The 23,660-nt window shown below is 37.9% G+C and overlaps 1 protein-coding gene across 4 annotated transcripts in view; it reads right to left on the bottom strand.

The window, feature by feature from the left end:
* Positions 1–23,660, bottom strand: part of TGFBR1 (transforming growth factor beta receptor 1) — a 49,505-nt gene that overhangs the window by 13,203 nt on the left and 12,642 nt on the right. For 2 of the 4 annotated variants that reach the window (XM_073021801.1, XM_073021803.1), the window contains exons 2-4: positions 11,201–11,446; positions 7,586–7,828; positions 2,314–2,544 (exon numbers count right to left, since the gene is read on the bottom strand). In XM_073021801.1, coding sequence (XP_072877902.1) covers positions 2,314–2,544; positions 7,586–7,828; positions 11,201–11,446 — 720 coding nt within the window. The remainder of the gene's footprint in view (positions 1–2,313; positions 2,545–7,585; positions 7,829–11,200; positions 11,447–23,660) is intronic. The other 2 variants (XM_073021802.1, XM_073021804.1) reach the window with 1 other exon arrangement.

Below are 23,660 nucleotides of genomic sequence, written 5' to 3'. Positions count from 1 at the left end.
AGCCTCCTCAGTAGCTGGTATTACAGGCACCTACCACCACGCCTGGCTAATTTTTTTGTATTTTTAGTAGAGATGGAGTTTCATATTCTTGGCCAGGCTGGTCTTGAACTCTTGACCTCGTGATCCACCTACCTTGGCTTCCCAAAGTGCTGGGATTACAAGCGTGAGCCACTGTGCCCGACCGGTTTTTTTTTTTTTTTTTAACTTAAAGGGTATTGCACTGTCAGGTGCCACTGATAATTGCTACCTACATCCATCATATACATCACTGCCCCTGTCTTAATCAAACATTATACACCTCCACATATGATGCAACAGGATGTATATAATTTCCTTAGTATGTATTTTGAGAAAACCAATAAAACTCCAATTAGGTTTAGCTTCTAAATCTAACTACCAGTTTTTACAAAAGATAGAAAAACAAGTTAAGAGATACTATGGAAATTCAATTAGCAAAATCCAGAATATGATAGGCCTTTCAGGACAAACAATCCAATTTCTTCAACAAATAAACTGCAAGAGGAGAAAAAAGATGAAGGGGGGAACCTAAAGATTTTAAGACACATAAGAGAAATATCAACTAAATGCAACATGTGGACTTAGAATCATAATTTGAATAAATATTTTTTTTAATAGGAGACAATTATAGAATTTGAACCTAACTGGGTATTTGATAACATTTTAAAAATTGACAATGGTAGTGTAGTTGTTTCATAAAAACATTTCCTCATCATTTGAAGATACAAATTACATTTTATAAGTGTTTACGGATGAAAACATGTTGTCTGGGACTAGCTTCGAATTAACACAATTAGGGCAGAGTAGGTGGGATGAGACATCAATTATGATTGGCAGTGACCTGACAACTGTTGAAGCTGGACAATGAGGGATCACTGTAACTACTTTGCTTTTCTACATATTGGAAATGTTCTACAAATAAAAGTTAAAAAAAAAAAAAAAAAAAAACGGGACAGTATATGCTTGTAAATAAATTTGAAAACCCAGAGAAGCTAAAAGAAATATCATAAAAATTACCCATAATTACCTACTGAGGTTAAACACTGTTAACATTTGAATAAATAAATATTGCTGAAGTAAATGGAAGGTGAGAGAAGGAAAAAGATGACTACAGGTCTGGCCAAGCTAAGAGACAATGACAGCATTTTTTTTTTTTTTTAAACAGGAAAGCTTGGAAATATATTTGATTTAAGGGTAGGGATGATAAGAGTGGAGCTGAAACACAAGTCTCTGACAGAGGCAGTAAAAATAGGAATCATGGGGGCTGGGTGTGGTGGCTCATACCTGTCATCCCAGCACTTTGGGAAGGTGAGGTGGGTGGATCACAAGGTCAAGAGATGGAGACCATCCTGGCCAACATGGTGAAACCTCATCTCTACTAAAAATACAAACATTAGCTGGGCATGATGGTGCGCACCTGTAGTCCCAGCTACTACTCAGGAGGCTGAGGCAGGATAACCACTTGAACCCAGGAGGTGGAGGCTGCAGTGAGCTGAGATTGCACCACTGCACTCCAGCCAGGCTACAGAGCGAGACTCCATCTCAAAAAACAAAACAAAACAAAACAAAAAGTAGGAATCGTGGGCATAACGGTATTAACGGAAGCTAAGAAAGTGGCAGCAGCACAGTCTAAGGTCACTGCTTGCAGTCCTCACTCATTCTGACTCCCCACTGACAGGCTTCCTTCCTTCTTCAGCATCTGACCTGATGCTGCGCCTCAGGCAAAAGCATTACAGGCAAAAAAGCGTCCGCACGGTTACCAATGGCAGGGTGGTTGAAGAAACAATTTCTCTCTTTAATTGAGTTTGCCAAAAGATTCATCTATTTAGCCCTTGGCAACTCAGAACACCGACAAGTTATTTTTACTCTCCCCATAAATAAGTTCGATAGTCTATATTGAAACACTCTACTGGTCAGGAAGAGATTAAAAGGAAACGGCTATCTAAGCCCTATTCTCAAAATTTTGAGCAAGTTTATATATCTTTTCCATATCATGACTACTCTTAATAACTAACTGCCCTAAACTAAACCAACAAAGTATATGGCTTTTTAAAATAGCTCTTTTACATTTTATAAAACAATAAGAGATTTTAGGAATGTTATCAAGAGTCAAGAAAATCTTTAAGAAGTTCCTAGTTCTAAAAGTTACTAATATATTGTATTTGACTTAACGGGTCTAATCTACATGACAGACATCTATTTCTCATCTACTTTGATGATGGTTAGTCACCATATCTGAAAAGACTTCAAGAGATCTTGTTATATATAACGTAAGGAAAAGCAAATGTTACAGACCTTTATTGTCTGCTGCTATAAATCCCAGGATGTTTTCATGACGTAACATCACAGTTTGATAAATCTCTGCCTCACGGAACCATGAACGTTCTTCTCTAGAAGAGAATATCTTAACAGCAACTTCTTCTCCCCGCCACTTTCCTCGCCACACTTCTCCAAATCGACCTTTGCCAATGCTTTCTTGTAACACAATAGTTCTGGCAATTGTTCTCTGAACAAGCAATGGTAAACCTAAAGGTAAAAATAAATAGTACTCAACACAATCAACAATATTACATGTTTCAAACATCATGATAGGCACTAACAAGTGACCCAGAAAGCTGACATTTTAAGCTATCCCTTTAGGAACTTATCTCACTGGAGAGATATGTATTTTATTTGCAATAAAATAACTAATTAAAAAAGGAAAGTAAGATAATAAATATAATAAAAGAATCCAGAAACTCCTGCTACAGGGTCAAGGTAGGCTTTGTAAAAGTCAGTTGAATTTTGACTATCCCTTAAGTACGGTGGTTAGGCAGGAAGAATGTACAGGCAAAGGTAGAGGGAAATGAATGACACATGTTTAGGGAAGCAGCCTGGGCAATCAGAGAGAGGATGTATGTGGCAAAGCAGTGAAAGAGAAAGTAAGCTGTCACCAGAAGATGAAGAGTACTGAATACCAAGCTCAAGATAACCAGTGAGAGCTTTAGGTGAAAGAACCTCTAAATGATTTCTGAGAAAAAGGGCCATGGCTGGAAGCAAGATAATTTTAAAATCTTATTTTAGAAAGATGAATCTAGTAACTGTTTCACTGATGGGAAGAAAAAAGGATGTGAACACAGAAACACAGAAGTAAATTCTGGCTTTTTAATAAACCAGTAAGAATCACCAAAGAAGCTATTTCAATGAAAGCAATTTACTTGCTAACAACTGGCTACATAGGCAACACTAGTATCTTGAAGAACAAGGCTAAGTAACTTACCTTGGTAATGGAGCACTGTTTTTCCACTAATTGAACTTGGCTTTCTCCAAAATATGTATTTTTAAGTATTGCCATACTTATTTCATTTAAAAGGGTTTACTAACTTACCTGCAACATTTAAGTGTCACTATATGTGAGACAGTAACTTAATATCCTATCCCCCATCTGGTAGGTGTCATTTTAAATTACACTGACACTAACAAAGAAAATGCCAGCGTACATCATGTTCCTCACTAGTATCTTATTTATACAATCTATGTACACATAAATTGGTGTCATTTATAATCTATACTCAAAGCTACTTGCTAGATCAAATTAACCCAACGACAGTAAATGAAATTATCTGCTCTCTTTGGTTCCCTGATGTGAAATGCTTATAAATCCAAACGTTAAATCTTTAAAGCGATCAGCTCTTCTTCTTAAGTGTCTCAAATGGGTCCATTCTTCCTCTTGCTCTACCCTCCCCACCTCCTATAAAGTAGTTAGCAGTCTAACTATAAATAACTGTTTGTGTTTACAAGGAGGCTGCCAGTGAGAAACAGATCTGTCCGAAATCCTTATTTAAATCATAGAGCTCTTTCACACTATGAATAATCAATTCTAATTATGTCGTTTAGTGTAGATACTAATTTATTACATTTTATGAAGCCTTGTAGAGGGCCACACCACAGACTTAAAAGTACATCTAAGAGTTAATTTCAGGAGACTAATCTGGAAATTGCAAAGGCAAGTAATAAAAAAGAAAAAGGAATCACAAACACGAATTCTGAAAACACCTGACAGGTTCAGGACTTGTGTAAATGGTATGGTCAAGAAAGGCCAACAGGACGAGGAAAGTTTTTGTCTTCCCCTTTATAACTGGATTCTGGACGTCAATTAAAATTAAAAAGCAAATCTTGATCCATTGTATTATCTACATTGGGTTACTTCACATGAATAGTTGAGCATTTTAAAAAAGTTAACAATTGGCCAGCACAGTGACTCACAACTCTAATCCCAGCACTTTGGGAGGCTAAGGTGGTTGGATCGCTAGAGGTCAGGAGTTTGAGACCAGCCTGGCCAACATGGTGAAACCTGGTCTCCACTAAATATACAAAAATTAGCTGGGTATGGTGGTACACGCCTGTAATCCCAGCTACTCGGGAGGCTGAGGCAGGAGAACTGCTTGAACCCGGGAGGTGAAGACTGCAGATTGCTGAGATCACTCCGCTGCACTTCAGCCTGGGCAAGAGAGTGAGACTCCGTCTCAAAAACAAACAAAAAAAAGTAGCAATTTTCTTCTAAAGACAAAACGGAATAGGCCTAATTTAGATCTCTATATTCTCTGCTCTACTCTTCTGTACCTTTAGTACTGTTTGAGAGAAAACTTCAAAAGGGAAACAGGGACTCCACAGCTTCACATGCAGTGAACAGGAAATAAGACCTGAACAACATGCATATATTACAAGAGCTCGTAAGCTGCACAAGCTATAACAAACACTGGCCTAGAAGACTCACTATCAAAAGCTGGCACATATGCACATGTGCACATTCACACACTTGGGGTACAGCTGCCAGAACCCAACTCTTCATTGTATTCCCTGAAGTACCCAAGTTAAAAGCACAGTCTTTAGAGGTAGAGATAGGGCCTTTCCTTAATTATGGTCACGGTACTGAGTAATGAACACATGAATTCAGAATGTGAAATGCTTATACCTTTTCCTCAATTAACGAAAGAACTAAAACAAAGTATTATAAACACACAGTTTACTTACTCACAGGCACTACTCTCATGCCTAAGGTGGCATTAAGGATTTATAATGAATAGAAGGGAAACAGATGGCATTTTCTGCTATTATTCACCAGAAGATGGCTTCTGCCTAGATAGGTTCGTAGAGAATTCAGTACACAATGAACTATGACAGGTAAAGGAGGCCTTAAACTAAGTTTTGTACAATGTAGTCAACTGATAATGTATGTTAGATTTTTCTTCCAAGTATGTTTTCAATAAGAGCAACACTTGTCATTTGGACATAACTTTACAATTTACCAAGCGCTTTCATGCCAACATTTTGTCTTGCTTGAACTCACAACAACCCAATGATGTGCACAAAGCAGAGTCCAACACTTTCATTTTAAAGATGAAATAACTCAAGCATGAGACATTGGTTAACTGCCCAAAGCTACAGAGCTAGCAAGCAATGCAGACAAGTTTTTGCAGGGTAAGTCATAAAAAGAGGGAGAGAAGCTTTCAGAGAACAGAGAGCTATGGTCCCTCATGGATCTAGAAATATATACATATAATGGAAACAGAATTATTCCGTTCTTTTTCATGTTTATCTCTTAAAAGGTTAATGAAGATATTCTTATTCAGTAATCAACTATCACCCACCCACCAATTCCTTTAATCAATTAGGTGGGCTTATTCCACTGTGGCAAGTGGCATGAGCTGCTGTCTTTCCGGAGTGTAAGTTTAGAAACAAGATAACAGGTCTGAGGGATTAATTCCAAATGATCTGAAGCCATCCTGATTTTCTGTGACTCTGGTCCTTGATTATCACAGTCTTGAGCAGGATTACTTCTAGAATGAACAAAATCTTTTTGAAGATCTGAACTGAGAATAAATGGGAAGTCCCAGGAAAGCTCTAAAATAACCTCCGTCCACCACTCCTGCCCAAAGACTATCACACCTTCAGTACTAAGATGGCTCCATCTAAGTCCAAACTCTCATTGTTTTCCTTGCACAACTGTTTCAGGAATCCCTAAGCTTGCCTTCTGATCTGAGCTCCAGTGCAAGCCTGTATGTGTCCTAGTAGTCAAAGAGAGAGTTCTCTTATTGAATACATACAGCCAAATTCTACAGAAGAATAATTCAGGTAATAAAATCAGTTTCTTCATTCTTAAATGAATGGATATGCATACATAACGATATATATTCATTTCCTTAAAATAAATAGACATTTGTCATTATATGAGCTTTCTGCAACATTAGATGTGATTTTATGCTCAATTTCTGCTTTAATATTCCTTTAATATCACTCAATTATAAAATTAGTGAATTTTTTTTTTTGAGATGGAGTCTCACTCTATTGCCCAGGCTGGAGTGCAGTGGCACGATCTCAGCTAATTGCAACCTCCACCTCCCACGTTCAGGCGAGTCTCCTGCCTCAGCCTCCCGAGTAGCTGGGACTACAGGCGCATGCCACTATGTCCGGCTAATTTTTTTGTATTCTTAGTAGAGATGGGGTTTCACCAAGATTAGTGAAATTTTCACTATATACGCTTTCCAAATTTTCACTTTATTCATGAATTTAGCCCTTATTTGAAGACGACTCATACTTTTCAAAGGATAGTATATCTCATTTAAAAGTCTTAACAAACCACTTGAAGTGTTTTTATCAGCAGTATGGGTTCCATATTTTTGATGAGGAAACAGAAGCCCAAAGAGGAAACATGTTTTAACCAAGGTTATACAGCCAATCAACGACAAAACTTGCCTTGGAACCTAGATCTATTTATCCTTAGCCAAGTGTCAAATTCTAAAAACACAGGGGATAGGAGTGTTCCTCTCTTAATACTTTTCCAAACCATATACAAGAAAAAGTAGAAGATAACGCCCCTTCAGTTTAAACATGAAGCACTGCTATGCCAAAATCCACCTTGGGATGACTCTGACAATTAGCTCATCTACTTCTGATGCCACAAATATCAACAAATAGAACTGGGAAAAGCAAACCTCATTGGGGCCCAAAACTACATTAAATAAGAAGGTGATTAGACATTTTTCTGAAGTGAGAAAATGACGTAAGAGTTAATTAGTTTAATTTTAAAAAACCAGGCCTGTACAAAAGACAATTTCATATAATGTTTAAAAAGCAAATAACCTTCACAATTCTGAATAAATTTTTATCATGCCTGTTTTCAAATATAAACATCAGGCTGCTAAACAATCCTGAATAGAATGGGTTAGTTGCAGATCACTTGAACATCTTTGAACTTCAGCTTCATCTATATGAGAATAATTGTTCTTATCCTTTCTACCTCACAGTGATGAAAAGCAAATTAGATCATACAAGTGAGAACGCTTTGAAATTTATACCACCATGGAGCTGACTGACTTGTTTTAACAGTTAAAGTAAGTTCCAATCTATTTTAAACCAGCCACAGTCATATATACATCAAGCTTAAAGATTTTTATTAGTTTCAAACCTGGAATATTATTTATATTATCTCACACTCTAACAAATTGGCTTATTAGCAAACTAATAAAGTAAGTATCACTTAATTTTAAAAAGACGTCTTAGGAAAAAAGAGAAACAATTACATTACCTGAGCCAGAACCTGATGTTGTCATATCATAAATTAAGTCTTTCAACGTAGTACCCTCTGAAATAAAAGGGCGATCTAATGAAGGGTCCTCTTCATTTGGCACTCGATGGTGAATGACAGTGCGGTTGTGGCAGATATACACCATCAACATGAGTGAGATGCAGACAAAGCACACTGGTCCAGCAATGACAGCTGCCAGTTCCACGGGACCAAGGCCAGGTGATGACTTTACTGAAAAAGGGCCTTGAGTGAAATAAACATCAACAACAACAAAAACACTGTAGGTGGCAACCCCCATTTTCCTAATTCTACACAATTCCTGCAGCTGGCCACTGCCACCACATAGCCAAAGAGCCTCATTACAGCAGTTTATAGGGCTCAAACCCAGAACAAGTGAATCATTCAGTCTTCTCCCACTAGGCCTCCTTTCATGCACACCAGCTCTGTCAGCACCCACTTACTCCTTCTGTACTCTTCAGCCATCATTACAAGGCCAGCTGCTACCAATATCATAGTACCTTCCCCACTTATCACATCAGGTCAGTAATACCAATAACCTGTAACAATACCCATTAACGTCTCCTTAAAAATCATATATATTTTTAAAAGTGTGTTTGACTTGTCTTCTTGTTCCAAGGCCAGTACATGCTCATAGCAGGAAAAACAAACAAAAATATCAAAACAAACAAAAAAACACATACATCTTCACCACTCCCAAACAACTCACATTTTAGTATTTGTATCTCCACCTTTTTTTTTTTTTTTTTTTTTTTGAGACAGAGTTTCACTCTTGTTGCCCAGGTTGGAGTATGTGGTGTGATGTTGGCTCACTGCAACCTCCGCCTCCCGGGTTCAAGCAATTCTCCTGCCTGAGCCTCTCAGGTAGCTGGGATTACAGGCATGTGCCACCATACCTGGTTAATTTTTGTATCTTAGTAGAGACAGGTTTCACCATGTTGCTCAAGGCTAGTCTCAAACTCCTGACCTCAAGTGATTCACTCACTTTGGCTTCCCAAACTGCTGGGATTACAGGCATGAGCCGTGCCCAGCCAATAGCTCCACTAGTTTTTTAAAGGCAGAACATATCTTTTTTTTTTTTAAAACAGAGTTTGCATACTTTTTATTCTATCTTAACCTCCTGAACTTTTAAGTCCAGATCATTTTCTTGTAACTTCCATTAATAATTAAAATTTTCTGGTTGTTTAAGAAAATTACAATTATTCTGACATTCATCCTGAGTCTTACTGGTTTACTACTTACCACCATTTCTTTCATACCACATCTTTCCCATTCTTGAGATCTTCAGTAGATTAATCTCTTATCATACAGAATCCTATTTCTAGTAATTTCCTTCAGGAACAGTCCATGCGTCCTTGTACACTGAACTTGTGGCAAGAAGGCTGTTGCCTTTGTATATGAAAAATCTTGGCCTATTTAAAGAATTTTAGGTGACTACAAAAATGTTCCATTTGCCCTCTGATTTTTTTTTTTTTTTTTGCCTTTTATAGGTAACCAATGTTTATGTGTGTTAAATGCTTATATAATTCTTTTATTTTTGAAACTGATACTTTTTATTACATGTGTTTGGATTAATATTTTTTCATTAATTTTGCCTGGTATTCTGTCTTCTTTCTAGTCTCATGCCTTTTTCTGGAATTCTGATAATAAGCATATTGGATCATCTAAATCTGTTCCCTATATCTCTTAATATGCTCACCAACTGTCTTTTCTCTGAATTGTAACACAATTTCTTAAGCTTGTCCCAAACTTGACTATAAAATTATGGCATCCAGTCTGTTGTTCACTCTCAATAGTGCATTTTTAAAAACATTCATCAGTTGGGCTTTTCTTCTGAAAGCAACCTTTAACAACTGTGAAATGTTCTCATTTCATAGTGAATAACTGAAAATAGACCCTGGACTGTTTGAAAGTTCCTCCCTATCATGTGGTAAACCTATTTCATAGGATGACATCTAATCTATCTAGTTCAGACTACTTCTTTTGAGCTCCTAACTCTTCACTGGTAATTTTTTGCTGTTTGCTTATCCTAGAGCTGGAAATGAGAAGTTTATATACGGTAATTAGAAACATGAGAAATGAGGTGACTTCTTCACAAGGTTTTATAAATCTCTATTCAGATATTTCAAGCTCAAATGATGGAAATGGGAAATTCTGGAATTATCCTTTTCTTTGTCACATTATAACTGCAGATGCTTTCATCAAAGTCAAAGACATTATAGTCTAACCAACCCTTACCACGGGAGAGCTGCATTATCATGCTGAACAGGTGGAGGACTGGCCTTTTCCTTCTGTGCTACAGCAGTGCTTCCTCCTTTAATTAGCACAAGGCCTGGACCAACTCTGGTGGAAAGTGAGCAACTGTGTCTGCTCCTCTGAGCACTGAAGCCAGGTGCTTCCTAAAAGGGAACTGAGAGTTCGCCCCGTACCCTCACCTCACCCCCAATCCCTCGTCTAAGTTATTGGTCAGACTTTTCAATGACTAACCTTTCTTATTAGTTATTGATCCTATTCTTTACCAGTCTGGTGTCATCTGTACTGTAAATTGCAGAATTGCAGAAGTTCCTCACAAGTGTTGGCATGTGGGTGGCATTCTACCATTAATTCCACTAGTATTAACATAGGTTGCCCTCATTTTTATATTCCTTTGGGATCTGGGGAAAGAGGTAAGAGTTAAATACATGTGCTCAGACTTCCATATTAAACTGGAATCTTAAAATTAAAAAGTTTATTAAGCCTTCAAACTACTGGTTCTGCCAGGAAATTTTATTTATTTACTTAATTATCTTTTTTTTTTTTTTTTTTGAGACAGAGCCTCACTCTGTCACCCAGGCTGGAGTGCAGTGGCACAATCTCGGCTCACTGCAACCTCTGCCTCCCAGGTTCAAAGATTCTTGTGCCTCAGCCACCCAAGTAGCTGGGATTACAAGCATGTGCCACCATGCCCAGCTAATTTTTGTGATTTTAGTAGAGACAGGGTTTTGCCATGTTGCCCAGGCTGGTCTCAAACTTCTGGCCTCAAGTGATCTGCCCACCTTAGGCTTTCCAAAGTGCTGGGATTACAGGCATGAGTCACCAGCCCCGGGAAATTTTAAATGTAAACTACAGGTGAAGGACCAAAATTCTAGAAATCATGTATAATTAATTTATGCATAAAGATAATAAAACAAGCTGAGATTACAAAATGAAAACATTTAGACTACTTAGTGCTGCTCTGAATTACCACTCATTAAAAGACTGTTGATTGCTTTAAAAGGAGCATTATATAAGGAAGAAGAAATTCACTCTGAGAACAAAGTAGAGACAATCTGAAGATGTTGTTGTGGGCTTTGTCAGAATTTGCTTTTATCTATCCTTTTAGGTATAAGAGACCTCAGAGGAAGTCCACCCTGGTACAACCTTCTTAAACAACACACACCCAGGAGGCAGGATCTTGGCTACTTTTATAAGTCTGTAACAGTGGACAAGCCACTTCTTGCCTCTAAACGGAATGAGTTGGATTAGACAACTTCTATGATTCCTTCCAGTTCTAAAGTCACAGAGTATGAAGAGTTTTTCTTGTAGTATCTAGGAAAAAAATTTTATAGAACAACTTACCAGTAGTTGGAAGTTCTATTTTATTGCAATGGTCCTGATTGCAGCAATATGTTGTAGTCACAGACCCAGTTTTTGAAGAGGGTGCACATACAAATGGCCTATCTCGAGGAATTAAGTCAGTTTCAGCTATACACATGCTGTTGTGTATAACTTTGTCTGTGGTCTCTGTGACAGAGACAAAGCAGAGCCCATCTGTCACACAAGTAAAATTGTCTTTTGTACAGAGGTGGCAGAAACACTGTAATGCTGGAAAAAGAGAAAGATTCTATTAGAAAAAAATCTCCAGGTTAACAGTTTGAAATTATCCAATATTCACTCTAACAGTACATTCTTGATCCTATTATCACACAACTTCTATGCACTGTTCAAAAAAACAACTATTCGTTGCTCTTAGAAGTTTCAAATTATATTAAGAACCACACACATGTGGAAGCCCAAGGAAATGTAGTAACACCTGGATCCAGGTTTTTTCCTGAAGTTTTTTGCTTCCAAGTATAGAAAAATTTTATGTTCAATTTCATCAAAGCAAGGCAAGCATTTGCCTTCCCATTAGAAACAAAGTACATTTAAATTTGTAATGGTTACACTTTTTTTTGTTTTGTTTTGTTTTTAACCAGCCCCAAACTAAACATTCACATACTCCTCCTTTGAGAAGCAATGCGTGAAAACACTACCACCCATTAACTGTAGGCTAATGCCATTTCAGTGGCTTTCTGGGTAATGGAGTAACGGAAACAGATTTGTACTGAGCCAGACACTCCCTATTCCCCTTGGTGCAAACCCTAAAAAAGACATGTGTATTCTGGCCAGGACTGGGGCATTCTCTTAGTGAAGCAAAGCAGACTACACCCGTAACAATACATACATGCTCCAACCACACAGGCAACCTAACTACAGAAATGACTGGCGGCAAAACACTAGCTTCATGCCCACTTGTATCTACTTGATCTTTATGGCTCAACCCCAGGAGTGACCTCTTGAGGAAGTCTAATTATCACCAACACCTTCTCATACACACAGATACACCTTCGACCATGCTCTCTGATGAAGTTAAGTGCTCTCCAAAACACATACTGCTTACCAGAATTGCTAGTTTCGTTTTTCTTTCTCCTATGAGACTGTAAACTCCTTGAGGCCAGATACCTGTATTAGTCATTCCTGTCAATCTGCCATCTAACACCATGCCTCATGCACAGCAGCATTCAAAAAATACTTGTTGAATCACAATGATAGAATTGGTGCATAATTTCACCATGGTCACATGAAACTGCAAAGCAGACATGTTCTTAAATCTAAACATTCCAATTACTTGTTAGCAAGGGGGAAAAAAGTCTAAGTACATGGAATGGCCATCTATGACAAGAGCAGGGAGGTCCACTGTATCTAGAAAAGGAGTGGCTAGGCAGACAGGGGCAGAATAGACAGAGCTAACTCCCTGAACAGCTAACTTGCTGTACAAAAAAAGGGTTAACTCAGCAGGACTGAGTTACTCAAACCCTGCATATTCCCAGACTTGTCTTCAAAACTAGCCTTGGCTGGCTCTTGGTAGATGAGTTCTGAACCTTTGGAATATTCTCACTGATAAGATTTCTGTATGCCTGAGGCCTTGGGTCGCATGGTACCAATGCCATCAGACAGCTTATTCTAACAATGTGATTTACAGTGAACACCTATTACTTCTAGGGGCAGGGTAGGAGAAGTCTGAGGGGCTAAAGCCTGTCATGCAGGTGCTGCAAGCCTAAGTGACTGACCAACAGTAAAAACCCTGGACACCAAGGCTCAAGTGAGCTTCCCTGGTTGACAACTTCGTGCATGTTGTCACACATTGCTGTTGAATTAAGGCCATCTATGTTATGCCACTGGAATGGGACACCTGGAAACTTGTGCCTGAATTCTCCTAGACTTCACCCCAGGTGCCTTTTCCTTTTGCTGATGTTAATCTGTATGATTTTGCTGTAATAAACTATAACCATGACTCTAACAGCTTTTCTGAGTCTGTGAGACCTTCTAGCAAATCAAGTCTGAGCGTGGCCCTGCAGACTTCCAACTCACTTGCTAAACTCAAATTCAGGAATGTCAGGTTCTCCTCAAGTGGCTGTTTCTTGGTTGCCGGCTTAATTCACATACTTGTCTATTATCTTTACAGACCAGTAAAGTTTTACCTTAATCATTAAAAATGCTTTCTTTATTCATAGACAGGTCAGCTATTTGCTTCCTAAATATGAAAGAAACTCAAGAAAATTACAAGAAAGAGACACAATCGTGATATATATATATTTTTCCTTTGAGACGGAGTCTCGCTCTTTAACCCAGGCTGGAGTGCAATGGCACGACCTCGGCTCACTGCAAGCTCCTCCTCCCGGGTTCACGCGATTCTCCTGCCTCAGTCTCCCTAGTAGCTGGGACGACAGGTGCCCGTCACCACACCCGGCTAATTTTTTAGTAGAGACGGGGTTTCACCGTGTTAGCCAGGATGGTCTCCATCTCTTGACCTCATGATCCTCCTGCCTCAGCCTCCCAAAGTGCTGGGATTACATGCACGAGCCACTGCACCCAGGCTTGTAATATGTTTAAAGACTGCTAAAAGAGATAGTAATTATTCATGACAATGTGTGATGGTGATGGCTGTCTGGGTATAATTTCCTAAGGAGGAATTCTGAACCAGGAATTCATGGACTGGCTTCAGAGGTACATGAATCCCATAAAACTATAAGCCAAATGTTATATGTATTTACATTTTCAAGGAAAAGCTTTCAAAATCACTCACAAAGGAGTCTGTGACCCACAAAGCACTAAAACTACCACCATAGGAGATTGTCATAATTCTCTCCTGAATCCTCTTTACTCACGATTAGTCATTCAACCCATGTTTTCTAAGCATTACTTTCAACAGTTACTCTACCAAAAGCTTAGTACACAAAGATTAATAACTAATGCTCACAGCCCTTGAAGAGCTCCAATGACAAGCGAAGGAGAACACTGTAATACAATGTGGTAACCACTATATATAAAAAATATTGCCCTGAATACTCTCCCAGTTCTCAGATCACTGTGGCTCGCCTATGTTGATGAGATAAGGGCTAAACACCTAGTCTAACAAGACTTTTAGTTTGGGGTTCCAACTTACTTCTCACATGACAAATGCTATCTAGGGCCACACACCTCTCACCATTATAATAATCATGTCTTTCATGACCTTGGTCTTTACATATAACATCTCTCTGTCTAGTTTAAACCTATCTTCTTATCTGACTCATCCTTTAAGACCCTATTTCAACAGGACGTTTTCCATGATGTGCTCTAAACCTCGCCCTTACCTTCACAATAATTGGTAGTTCCTTTCGATATGTTCCATAGTGCTCTTTGCATACCTTTAGAACAGCGCAAATCAATCTATTTACAGCTTGCTGTTAAAGCGTCTTTCACTGCCTTAGGAAGGGCCAAGCTTGTTTTGTTTTTCACATCTCTGAATCCTGGTTCCTTAGGTAGTGATCAGAAAAATACTTGCTAAAATAATGTTTCCCAAACATACTGGGAGAGAAAAGGACGTGTAAGTTGGGTACAAGTTTTGAAAAAATATTTTCGTTTCAAAAGATAATCTAAAAAGAAGAATAAACATTCAAGATCATGAGTAGCCACTGTCTCAACACTGGCACTAGGCTTTTACTGCTGCTGCTTCAGTTGTGTGAAGATCCCCTTCAGGCCAAACGTTCTTGCGGCACACTACACACAGCATAAGTTTCATAGTCGTTGTAAAAGAAAGAGTAAAAAATAAAGGGAATTTGAATCGAGCACATGGCAATACAGGTATGGCGTGCATATTCAAAAACCAATAGCCTAACAGCCAATACCATATATGCACTTTATTATACGCAAGTGTTATATGGGTCCTGTATGTGTAGTACAATTTGCAAACATTTGTTAGCAGTAAATACAATTGTAGATATGTCATGTTTTTCCATTCTCATTTCCAGCAATAACTGGTTTAGAAAATCATGTAGTGAAGATTTCAATAATGTCAAAATATTAACCTTATCTTCCAATGAACAAAATGGATGACATCTCAGTAAAACTTATAAGCCTGTATTTGAGGAATGCTTGCTAGCAGGTGTTTTGGTTAGGTATGATGTCTCCTCCCGAACTTACCAACAAGGCCTTGAAGTCATTAATACCCTCCTGCATAACATTACTGATGAGAAGAGGCACTACTCACAGCTTTTATTATCACTGAAGTTAAAATACAGAAACAGATTTAAAATGGAATTAGACCTAAGCTATTTTTTTCTACTGCGAAACCTAAACATCATCTGTCACATGGAATAAATGTATTCATTTGAATTTTGTTTTTTTTTTTTTTTTGTAGTTGTCTTTGTATTTAATTTGCAGATTTGGTTTATAGTGGTGTATGAGCCAAGAACATAAGGGTTTTATATCTAGTTTCATGGCTACAGAATTTAAGTAATATTATGAAAAATACACTCTGTACTTCTCCTTTCAAAGAGGTCATTACATTATGGTAAATTTGAAAAAGTCAGTGCTAAAGGGTTTCTCTTAACTAGTCTTTCAATAAGAAGAGGTCACTAGACAAATAAAGACACCATGATAACATAAAGCTTAACTAGGTAAATATTTCTCTCTCCAGGGAACAAAAAATTCCATTTCACCACTTGAAATCAGTCTTGATTGACAAGACTGCTGTTATGTGATATGGCAAAATCATTTAGGGAAAAACTAAAACAGGAACTTAATTTTTTCCATGAACATATGAGTTTTAATTGCCATTTTTTTTTAAAAAAATTCAAATTTATTTTACTGATAGATTTGGCCCCTGGCTCCCCACCTGCCCCCCTTTTATTCAACTAGGTTTTAAATTTTTAAATGCATATACAGGGCAAAATTTCAATCTAAAAAATGTATACGATGACATCTCCTTCCACCAGTCCAAAGCCCAAGTTCTCCTCACTCTGCAACACATCACCTTGACTCTTTCATTTGATTCTGCAATTATTCACTAAGCATCTCTATATGCCAGGAACAGTGTGGGCTATGAGGTGTAGAGATGAATAAGACAAGGTATTAGAACTTGAGTAGTTCACTAGGGTGGAAGAGAAAGGCATTAAACAGATCATTAAAATCCTGAGTCCTGAGGAGAATGATCAGTGTGTTGCTACTCAGGTGTCATAGAAGAGATTATCAAGAAAAGCTGCACCAGCATTCAAGTCAGAACTTGGAGAATATGTACAATTTGTTAGATAGATGAGGGTGAGAAAGCTTTCCTCACTGGGTTTTCTTTCTCAGCGGCAGGATTTCATCCTTAGTGGCTGGCATACCACGTAAGATGATCAAATTTAAATTGTTCAAGATGCTAATCACCATGTTTTATTTCATCAGGAAAATGAACATAATACCTTTCTGACCTATTTCATCACCTGACTGAGCTAATCAAATGAGATACTGTACATTATTAACACATTTGGAAACTAACATAAACGATTACATAAACACAGAATTATCCCATATGATAAATGGCATTGTTCCCATGTGGTTTTTATTCACAGCCACCAAAGGTAAACTTCTTCCCAAAAGGAGTGACAAAATTCCACTGTAGAATCCCAGACTAACAGAACCACATGAAACTTTGAATATCATCTAGGTAATTCAGTTCTGTCATTTTATTAATGAAGAAACCAAAACTTAAGAATACCAAAACGATTTTAAAAATTTTTTAAAGAAAACCAAAAAACCAAAATGATTTATACAAATATTCTACCCAGATTACAGGTAGATGTGAATCCTCACTATATTCTCACCAGCCCACAGGTAAAATCTATGCAACTATTCACTGTACCACTATCCCCAAGCTAAGTAACCCTAAACTTTAAAGACTCCCAGGTGGACCTGATATGGTTTAGACGACTCCTACAGTTTTGAGTCTTCTGCTTGATAGCAAAAATAAGAACCAAATCCCCTGTTTAGGACCTTTCTACTACACTGTCCAACTTTGCCCCCAATCTCTAACAGAGGGCACAGCTTTCTTAATTTTGAGATGCACATTTCTCTAAGTTTTACATTTCTAAAATCCGAATACAATTTACAACCAAAGTAAAAAGAAAACTCCGGCCTCCAGACTGAAAGGTTAAGACATGATGAGTTGTAACCTATGCATGTGCAAACTTGGCTATACACAGAAAATATTACAAATTGTGTATCCCTCATGCAAAATGCTCAGGACCAGAAGTGTTTTGGATTTAGGATTTTTTTTCAGATTTGGGAATATTTGCATATACATAATGAGACATCTTGGGAATGGGACCCAAGTCTAAATATAAAATTCATTCATGTTTCATATATGCTTTACATATATAGCCCGAAGGTAATTTAAAATAATATTTGAAATAATTTTGAGCATGAAACAAAGTTCACGTTAAGTACTTATGTGTAGAATTTTCCACTTGTGGCATCATGTTGGTGTGCTCAAAAGGTTTTGAATTTCAGATTGGGGTGTTTGACCTGTATTCATTTCACCATCACTGTAATTACTTGTCTTGATAGCTCCCTTGCAACTATAACAAGGATTTCACTATGATTCAGCACTAAAAGGAAAAGCTACTGTGTACACAGAAAATTATAGCAGAACCATGCCAGGAAATACAATTACGAGCAGTGAAATTTCCAAATATTGCAGAATAAATCAGAATTTTCAAAGTTTGCAGATGTTAGCATGGTGACATGTAGACGTCAAAGGAAGTGACATGAGGAAAAAGAGATGACAGAACCCTTGGGGTTATTATTCACGGTATTATAGTATCAGGGTAACAACTCTGGGGTAACATATCCCAAGTTAAGATCTTGGCTCTTGGGCCCAATATAAAGGATTTCCTTGGTTGCCTCATTTCAGTATGTCTCGAGGTCACACATGGAAGCACTATTACTTCTATCTACTGCCAGGGCTACCCAGGGTTAATTCACAAGCCCTACGTCTTGCTAGAAAAGCTGAGAGGTAAACAGCTGTGTATAGTATTAATATATGGAACAGACATTTCTATCACCCTTGTTAAAGAAATAAAAATTAGCACCAGAAACCTTGTCTTCCCAGGCTTAGTGTGTCATCATCTATACAACCTACTCACAGTCTTTTTATGCATATGTTTGAATACTCTTTCCTTTTTCAACTCTTGTTACTGGCCCTCTCCAGCCTTCCATCACCATCTTCCTCCAATTCAGAGTTCAACTGAAATCTCTCTTTGAAATTCACTAGCAATGCCCTTATGGTCAAATTCAATATTCTTTTCAAAATGTTTCAGGATATGAGACAGAGTGCCACCCTTTCTTTATTAGTTTTTATATGACATTACAGTTCCCAAACTTTGCATTTGGCCCTTTGGTACATCTCAGATCTACATCTCCAAGCCTCTTGGCCTTTTACCTGTGCTCCAAACTTGTATTTTAACTACACGCAGGAAACACTCTGCTTGGCTTACTTATCTATGCAAAGTCAAGCAGAGAGTTTAAAATCCAGTTTTTTCATCACTCTGACTTTGCTGGTGATGACCCTTATGTTCCTCACTCTACCCACTACAGCACAGCTATACTTTTCTTCGCAGTGAGAGTATTTCCAAATATTACAAACATGTACCAACAGGCAAGTAAAAGACCTAACATGCACAATGTGCTTTATTCAGTTTGCTTCACTACAGCTGAAAGCAGATCTCATCACTGCTGGCAAAGATGAAGGCAAAAGTTAGAAGTTATTTTAAAAAACCCTTTCAGGGACTAATGTCAGCCCCTTTTATCATCCAACCTATTCTTCTACCCCAGTTCTTCTGAGTAATCTGCCTTATCCCTTTTCTCCATTCTCAACACCACGCCTCCTTCTCAAGATGTGCCCTCTCTTCTCCCTCATCCGCCTCTGGAGTAAAGCATACTATACAGATTTTCCTCTTCTTTTTATTAAATATGTTGCTTTATCTCTGTATACATGGCTAAAACCCTGACCTCCAACTCCCTCCAGCCTACTATCCTAGGTTTTGTTCCTCAAAATACTCAGTTCTCAATTCAACCCTCCTGGGGTTACCCTGCAGCAGTAATATCAAAATAAGCTTGTCAAAATAGAGAACACCATACAATGTACACAAAATTTTCCTCTAGTCCAGATAATATTTCACCCGCGAATTTAGGGCATCAGAATAAACATCTGATTTTTTCCAGATAAATTCCATTTACTTCTGCCACTTTTAAAGAATTTAAGATGTATTGTTTATCATTTAACCCACATCACATCTTAAAAGGATAGGGCACTCCCAAATTCACAAGCTCTTGTTTTTCCACATTATCTTCATTTTCCAGTCTCCTAGTCTCAATGGAATTAGCCAATATAATGTTAACTGGTATCAGAGAAAACACACTAAGAACAGGCTGCCTAAATGGCAAGATGGGATTTAACAGGGCAACTAATACAAAGGCTTTCACTAATATTCGAAATAAATCACACAAGTACAGCATAAAGATCTGGTTAGCAGATTTGAGGAGTTTAACAACACATTTGAAAAGAGTCAGAGCCTTTATCTTTTAGTCCATTAATTGTACTACTTAGAGTTGTCTGAGGAAACAATAGGTGAAAGCAAAAATCCAAGCTTGCAGATGTTCATTACAGTATTTTATGATTGAAAACCACCTACGTGAATGACAATACAATGACAGAATGAATCCTGATCCAATCATAAATGAAAAACTATACAGCCATTAAAACTGGTATTTCAGAAGCATGTTTAAGGACAAGGAAATCGTCCTACTACTAAAGGGAAGGAAGTAAAGCTGTATAGTGTGATGACAATTATAGTCCTGTCAAGTGACCTTGTTTTTGTTCCACTTCAATGAGATGAGGGGATATTTTAATGTACAGAGCAGATGCGTGCACTTTGCCTTACCCCAGGCCCTGAAAAGAAATGGAGAAACTTCTATGTCTAATGGTGAGTGGTAAAACAATAACCGAATTTCTTATTTTCTCTCAATCTAAGTATGCTATTACACAGTTTCTTATTAGATTTTAATTTGACTAGTGGGTAGGTATTATAAGGATATGGTAGTTAAGTTGATGGAACTCAGAGACGGAAAAACAAGTTAAAATCCTATCTTTGCCAGTCAGGCACTGAGTAATCCTGAGGAAGTCACTTAACTTATTTGAACTTAAATTTCTTCAACTTACTTCCTAAATTCATAACATGCTAACAGTACCAATCTCAGAAGGTTTGAGGGTTAATGAAACAGCATACATAGAATACTTAGCCCAGTGCCCAGCACATAATAAATGCTCAAAAATTACTTTATGCACTTTTTCAGCAAGTATTTCTTCAGCGTTCCTACTATGCGCCAGTCTCTGGTCTAGATGCTAGACAGAGAATCAGAGCTAACGTTGAGACAGCTCTGGGAGGCAATACTGACACAGAACACAACATAAACCATATGCACATAAAACAGTGAATGTTCATGGTACCTCTATCGTCTCTTTCTCCTTCATAAATATTCATATAGTTTTTCAACAACATGACTGAACAGACCTGGCTCAAGAACTTCACTGTAGTAGCATTAGGCACACACAGAAAGTATATTTTCAGTTCCAACCCAAATTAACAGTGTAGGGACACATCCAATGTATGTATGTAATATCCCTAACTAATAAACAAGTTAATGTCTACTTAGCCATAAAATGTTCATGCTGGAAGGAATGTGAACAGAAGTATCAGATCCCAGCTCCTTTAGAGATGAAGAAACAGAAATGTCCTAATAGTTACATCAACATAATCTAGATTTACTCCAAAAGTACACAAAGAAAAAAAGGATTACTTGATAATCTACGGTGATTTCCACCCCTACTCCCCATAACCCCTCACGTAGAACAAAATGAAAAATTCAACCTTTCCCTTTGGAAAGCACAAGTGGCTGTAGGAGACACTGGCTTGGCTGCACAGATAATAAGGCGTAATAATGAACGTAAATGAAAGTGGCAGATCATCCTGGGCTAGGGGAATGACATACAAAACAGAACTGTGGCAGAGAAGGAACTGTGGTAAGAGAACTGTGGTAACCACTCCCAGCTGCCATTGACTCGGGGCAGAGGAGAGCAATATCTGGGCCAGCAAACAGCGAAAGATCTGCTGGAGCCACAGTTGAAGAAATGAACTGATGGTCCTGTGCAGTTAGTAATTTTAGAAGCAGAAAGCAAAGCCTGAACACCTTTTTCTCAGAAAACGACAGTGAATGTAACCTGTGTAGCAAGAAAGAAAAAAACCTTAACGAGGACAGAGATAATCAGGATAAGATTCCTGCCCTCAAGTTTACAATGCAGAGAACACGCCACTGATAAACAGTGATGCAAAGTGCACAGATCAGAGGACAGAAAACGGAGATTTCTCTGAAAGACGACACCTAAACTAAGACTTAAGGAAAGCTAGTGAAGAAAGGAAAGTCATTTTAGGTAGAGGATATACAAAAACATTGTACAAAAGATGCCAAAATCGGCCACCCCCGGTGGCTCATGCCGGCAATCCAAGCACTTTGGGAGACGGAGGTGGGTGGATCACGAGATCAGGAGATTGAGACCATCCTGGCTAACACAGTGAAACCCCGTCTCTAGTAAAAATACAAAAAATTAGCCGGGCGAGGGGGCAGGCGCCTGTAGTTCCAGCTACTAGGGAGGCTGAGGCGGGAGAATGGCGTGAACTCGGGAGGCGGAGCTTGCAGTGAGCTGAGATCGTGCCACTGCACTCCAGCCTGGGCGACAGTGAGACTCGGTCTCAAAAAAAAAAAAAAGCCAAAATAAAAACTTGAGCCAGGTGTGATGACATGCACCTGTAGTCCCAGCTACTTGGGAGACTGGGGCAGGAGGATCACTTGAGCCCCAGCAGTGTGAGGCTGCAGTGAGCCATGATCAGGCTACAGCACTCCAGCTTGGACAACAGAGTGAGATCCCGTCTCAAAAAAAAAAAAAAATAAGAAGAAAACAATAAGGGAGTTTGGCAGTTTAGGTGATGTAAACAAAAACCAAAAAAATTGATAAAATTCAACAGCTGTTCATGATTTTTAAAAATCTTAGCAAACTGATAAAATTCAACAGCTCTTCATGATTTTTAAAAATCTCAGTAAACTGCAGTATTTAAAAAAAAAAAATCTGAAACAATCAGATTAAAGAAAAGGCATAAAAGCAGGCATTACATTTAATGTTGCATGACTGTTCGTTTTCCCCTGAAATCACAAATAAGAAAGGGATATCTATCACTACTTCTCAACATTATATTACAGGTCTGAGTGTAATAAGAAATAAAAGACAGGCAGACTAGACAGAAACAGAACTATCATTACTTGCTGAGAACAACTATGTACATGGAAAATATAAAAGTGACCTACAGATCAACTATTAGAATCAATTCGTAAATCTAGCAAGGTCACTAATACAAGGTTACTCACTATATCAAAAAAAATTAAGTTTAATTTAAAAATCATTCTTAAACCAGCAACAAATAGAAAACATTTTTTAAAAATCTAAAAACTAGGAATAAACCTAACAAAAGACAGGTAAGACCTCTTCAGAGAAAGCTTAAAAAATATTACTCATTAATAGAAATTACAAAGGAGATAAAATTTTAAAATGTATTTATAAATGGAGAAAAATGACAAGCTCCTAACTGGAAGATTCAATACTGTAGAGGTCAATATTCCATAAAGTGATCTGTAGATTCAATAATATCAAATCAGAATCCCCACAGTGTTTTCATTCAGTGGGAACTGACAAGTTGATTTTGAAATTTATATGGAAAAACAACATCCCAAGAATGACCAAAGTAATCTCTGGAAGACTTACACTACTAGATATCAAGACTCATAACATCATAATAATTAAGACAGTATGGTAATGGCACAAAGACAAATAGGCAAACAGAACAGAGATTCCAGAGAAACAGACCCTCACATGTATAACCTCTTGATTTATGATGAAGGTGATACTATTGTACACTGGAGGAAAGAAGGTATTACCAATAAATGGTTCTGAGTCAACCAGGTATCCATATTTTAAAAATAATAAAAATCTCATACCATAATAAATAACCAACTCCCAGATGGACTACACATCTCAATGTGAAAGGTAAAACAAACCCTTTAAATGAAAACACAGGAAAACATTTTTAAAACATTTGGGTCAGAAAGAGTAAGCAAACAGGATTCAAAAAGCACTTAACCTTAAAGAAAGAAATTGAAGGCTGGGCATAGCGGCTCACGTCAATAGTCCCAGCACTTTGGGAGGCTGAGGCAGGCGGATCACTGGAGGTCAGGAATTCAAGACCAGCCTGGCCAACACAGTGAAATCCCGTCTCTACTAAAAATACAAAAAAAATTAGCCAGGCGTGGTGGCGGATGCCTGTAATCCCAGCTACACATGAGGCTGAGACAGGAGAATCACTTGAAC

This window comes from Chlorocebus sabaeus, chromosome 12, assembly GCF_047675955.1.
Source record: "Chlorocebus sabaeus isolate Y175 chromosome 12, mChlSab1.0.hap1, whole genome shotgun sequence".
Taxonomy (NCBI): domain Eukaryota; kingdom Metazoa; phylum Chordata; class Mammalia; order Primates; family Cercopithecidae; genus Chlorocebus; species Chlorocebus sabaeus.
This window is presented reverse-complemented; position numbering and strand designations above follow the sequence as displayed.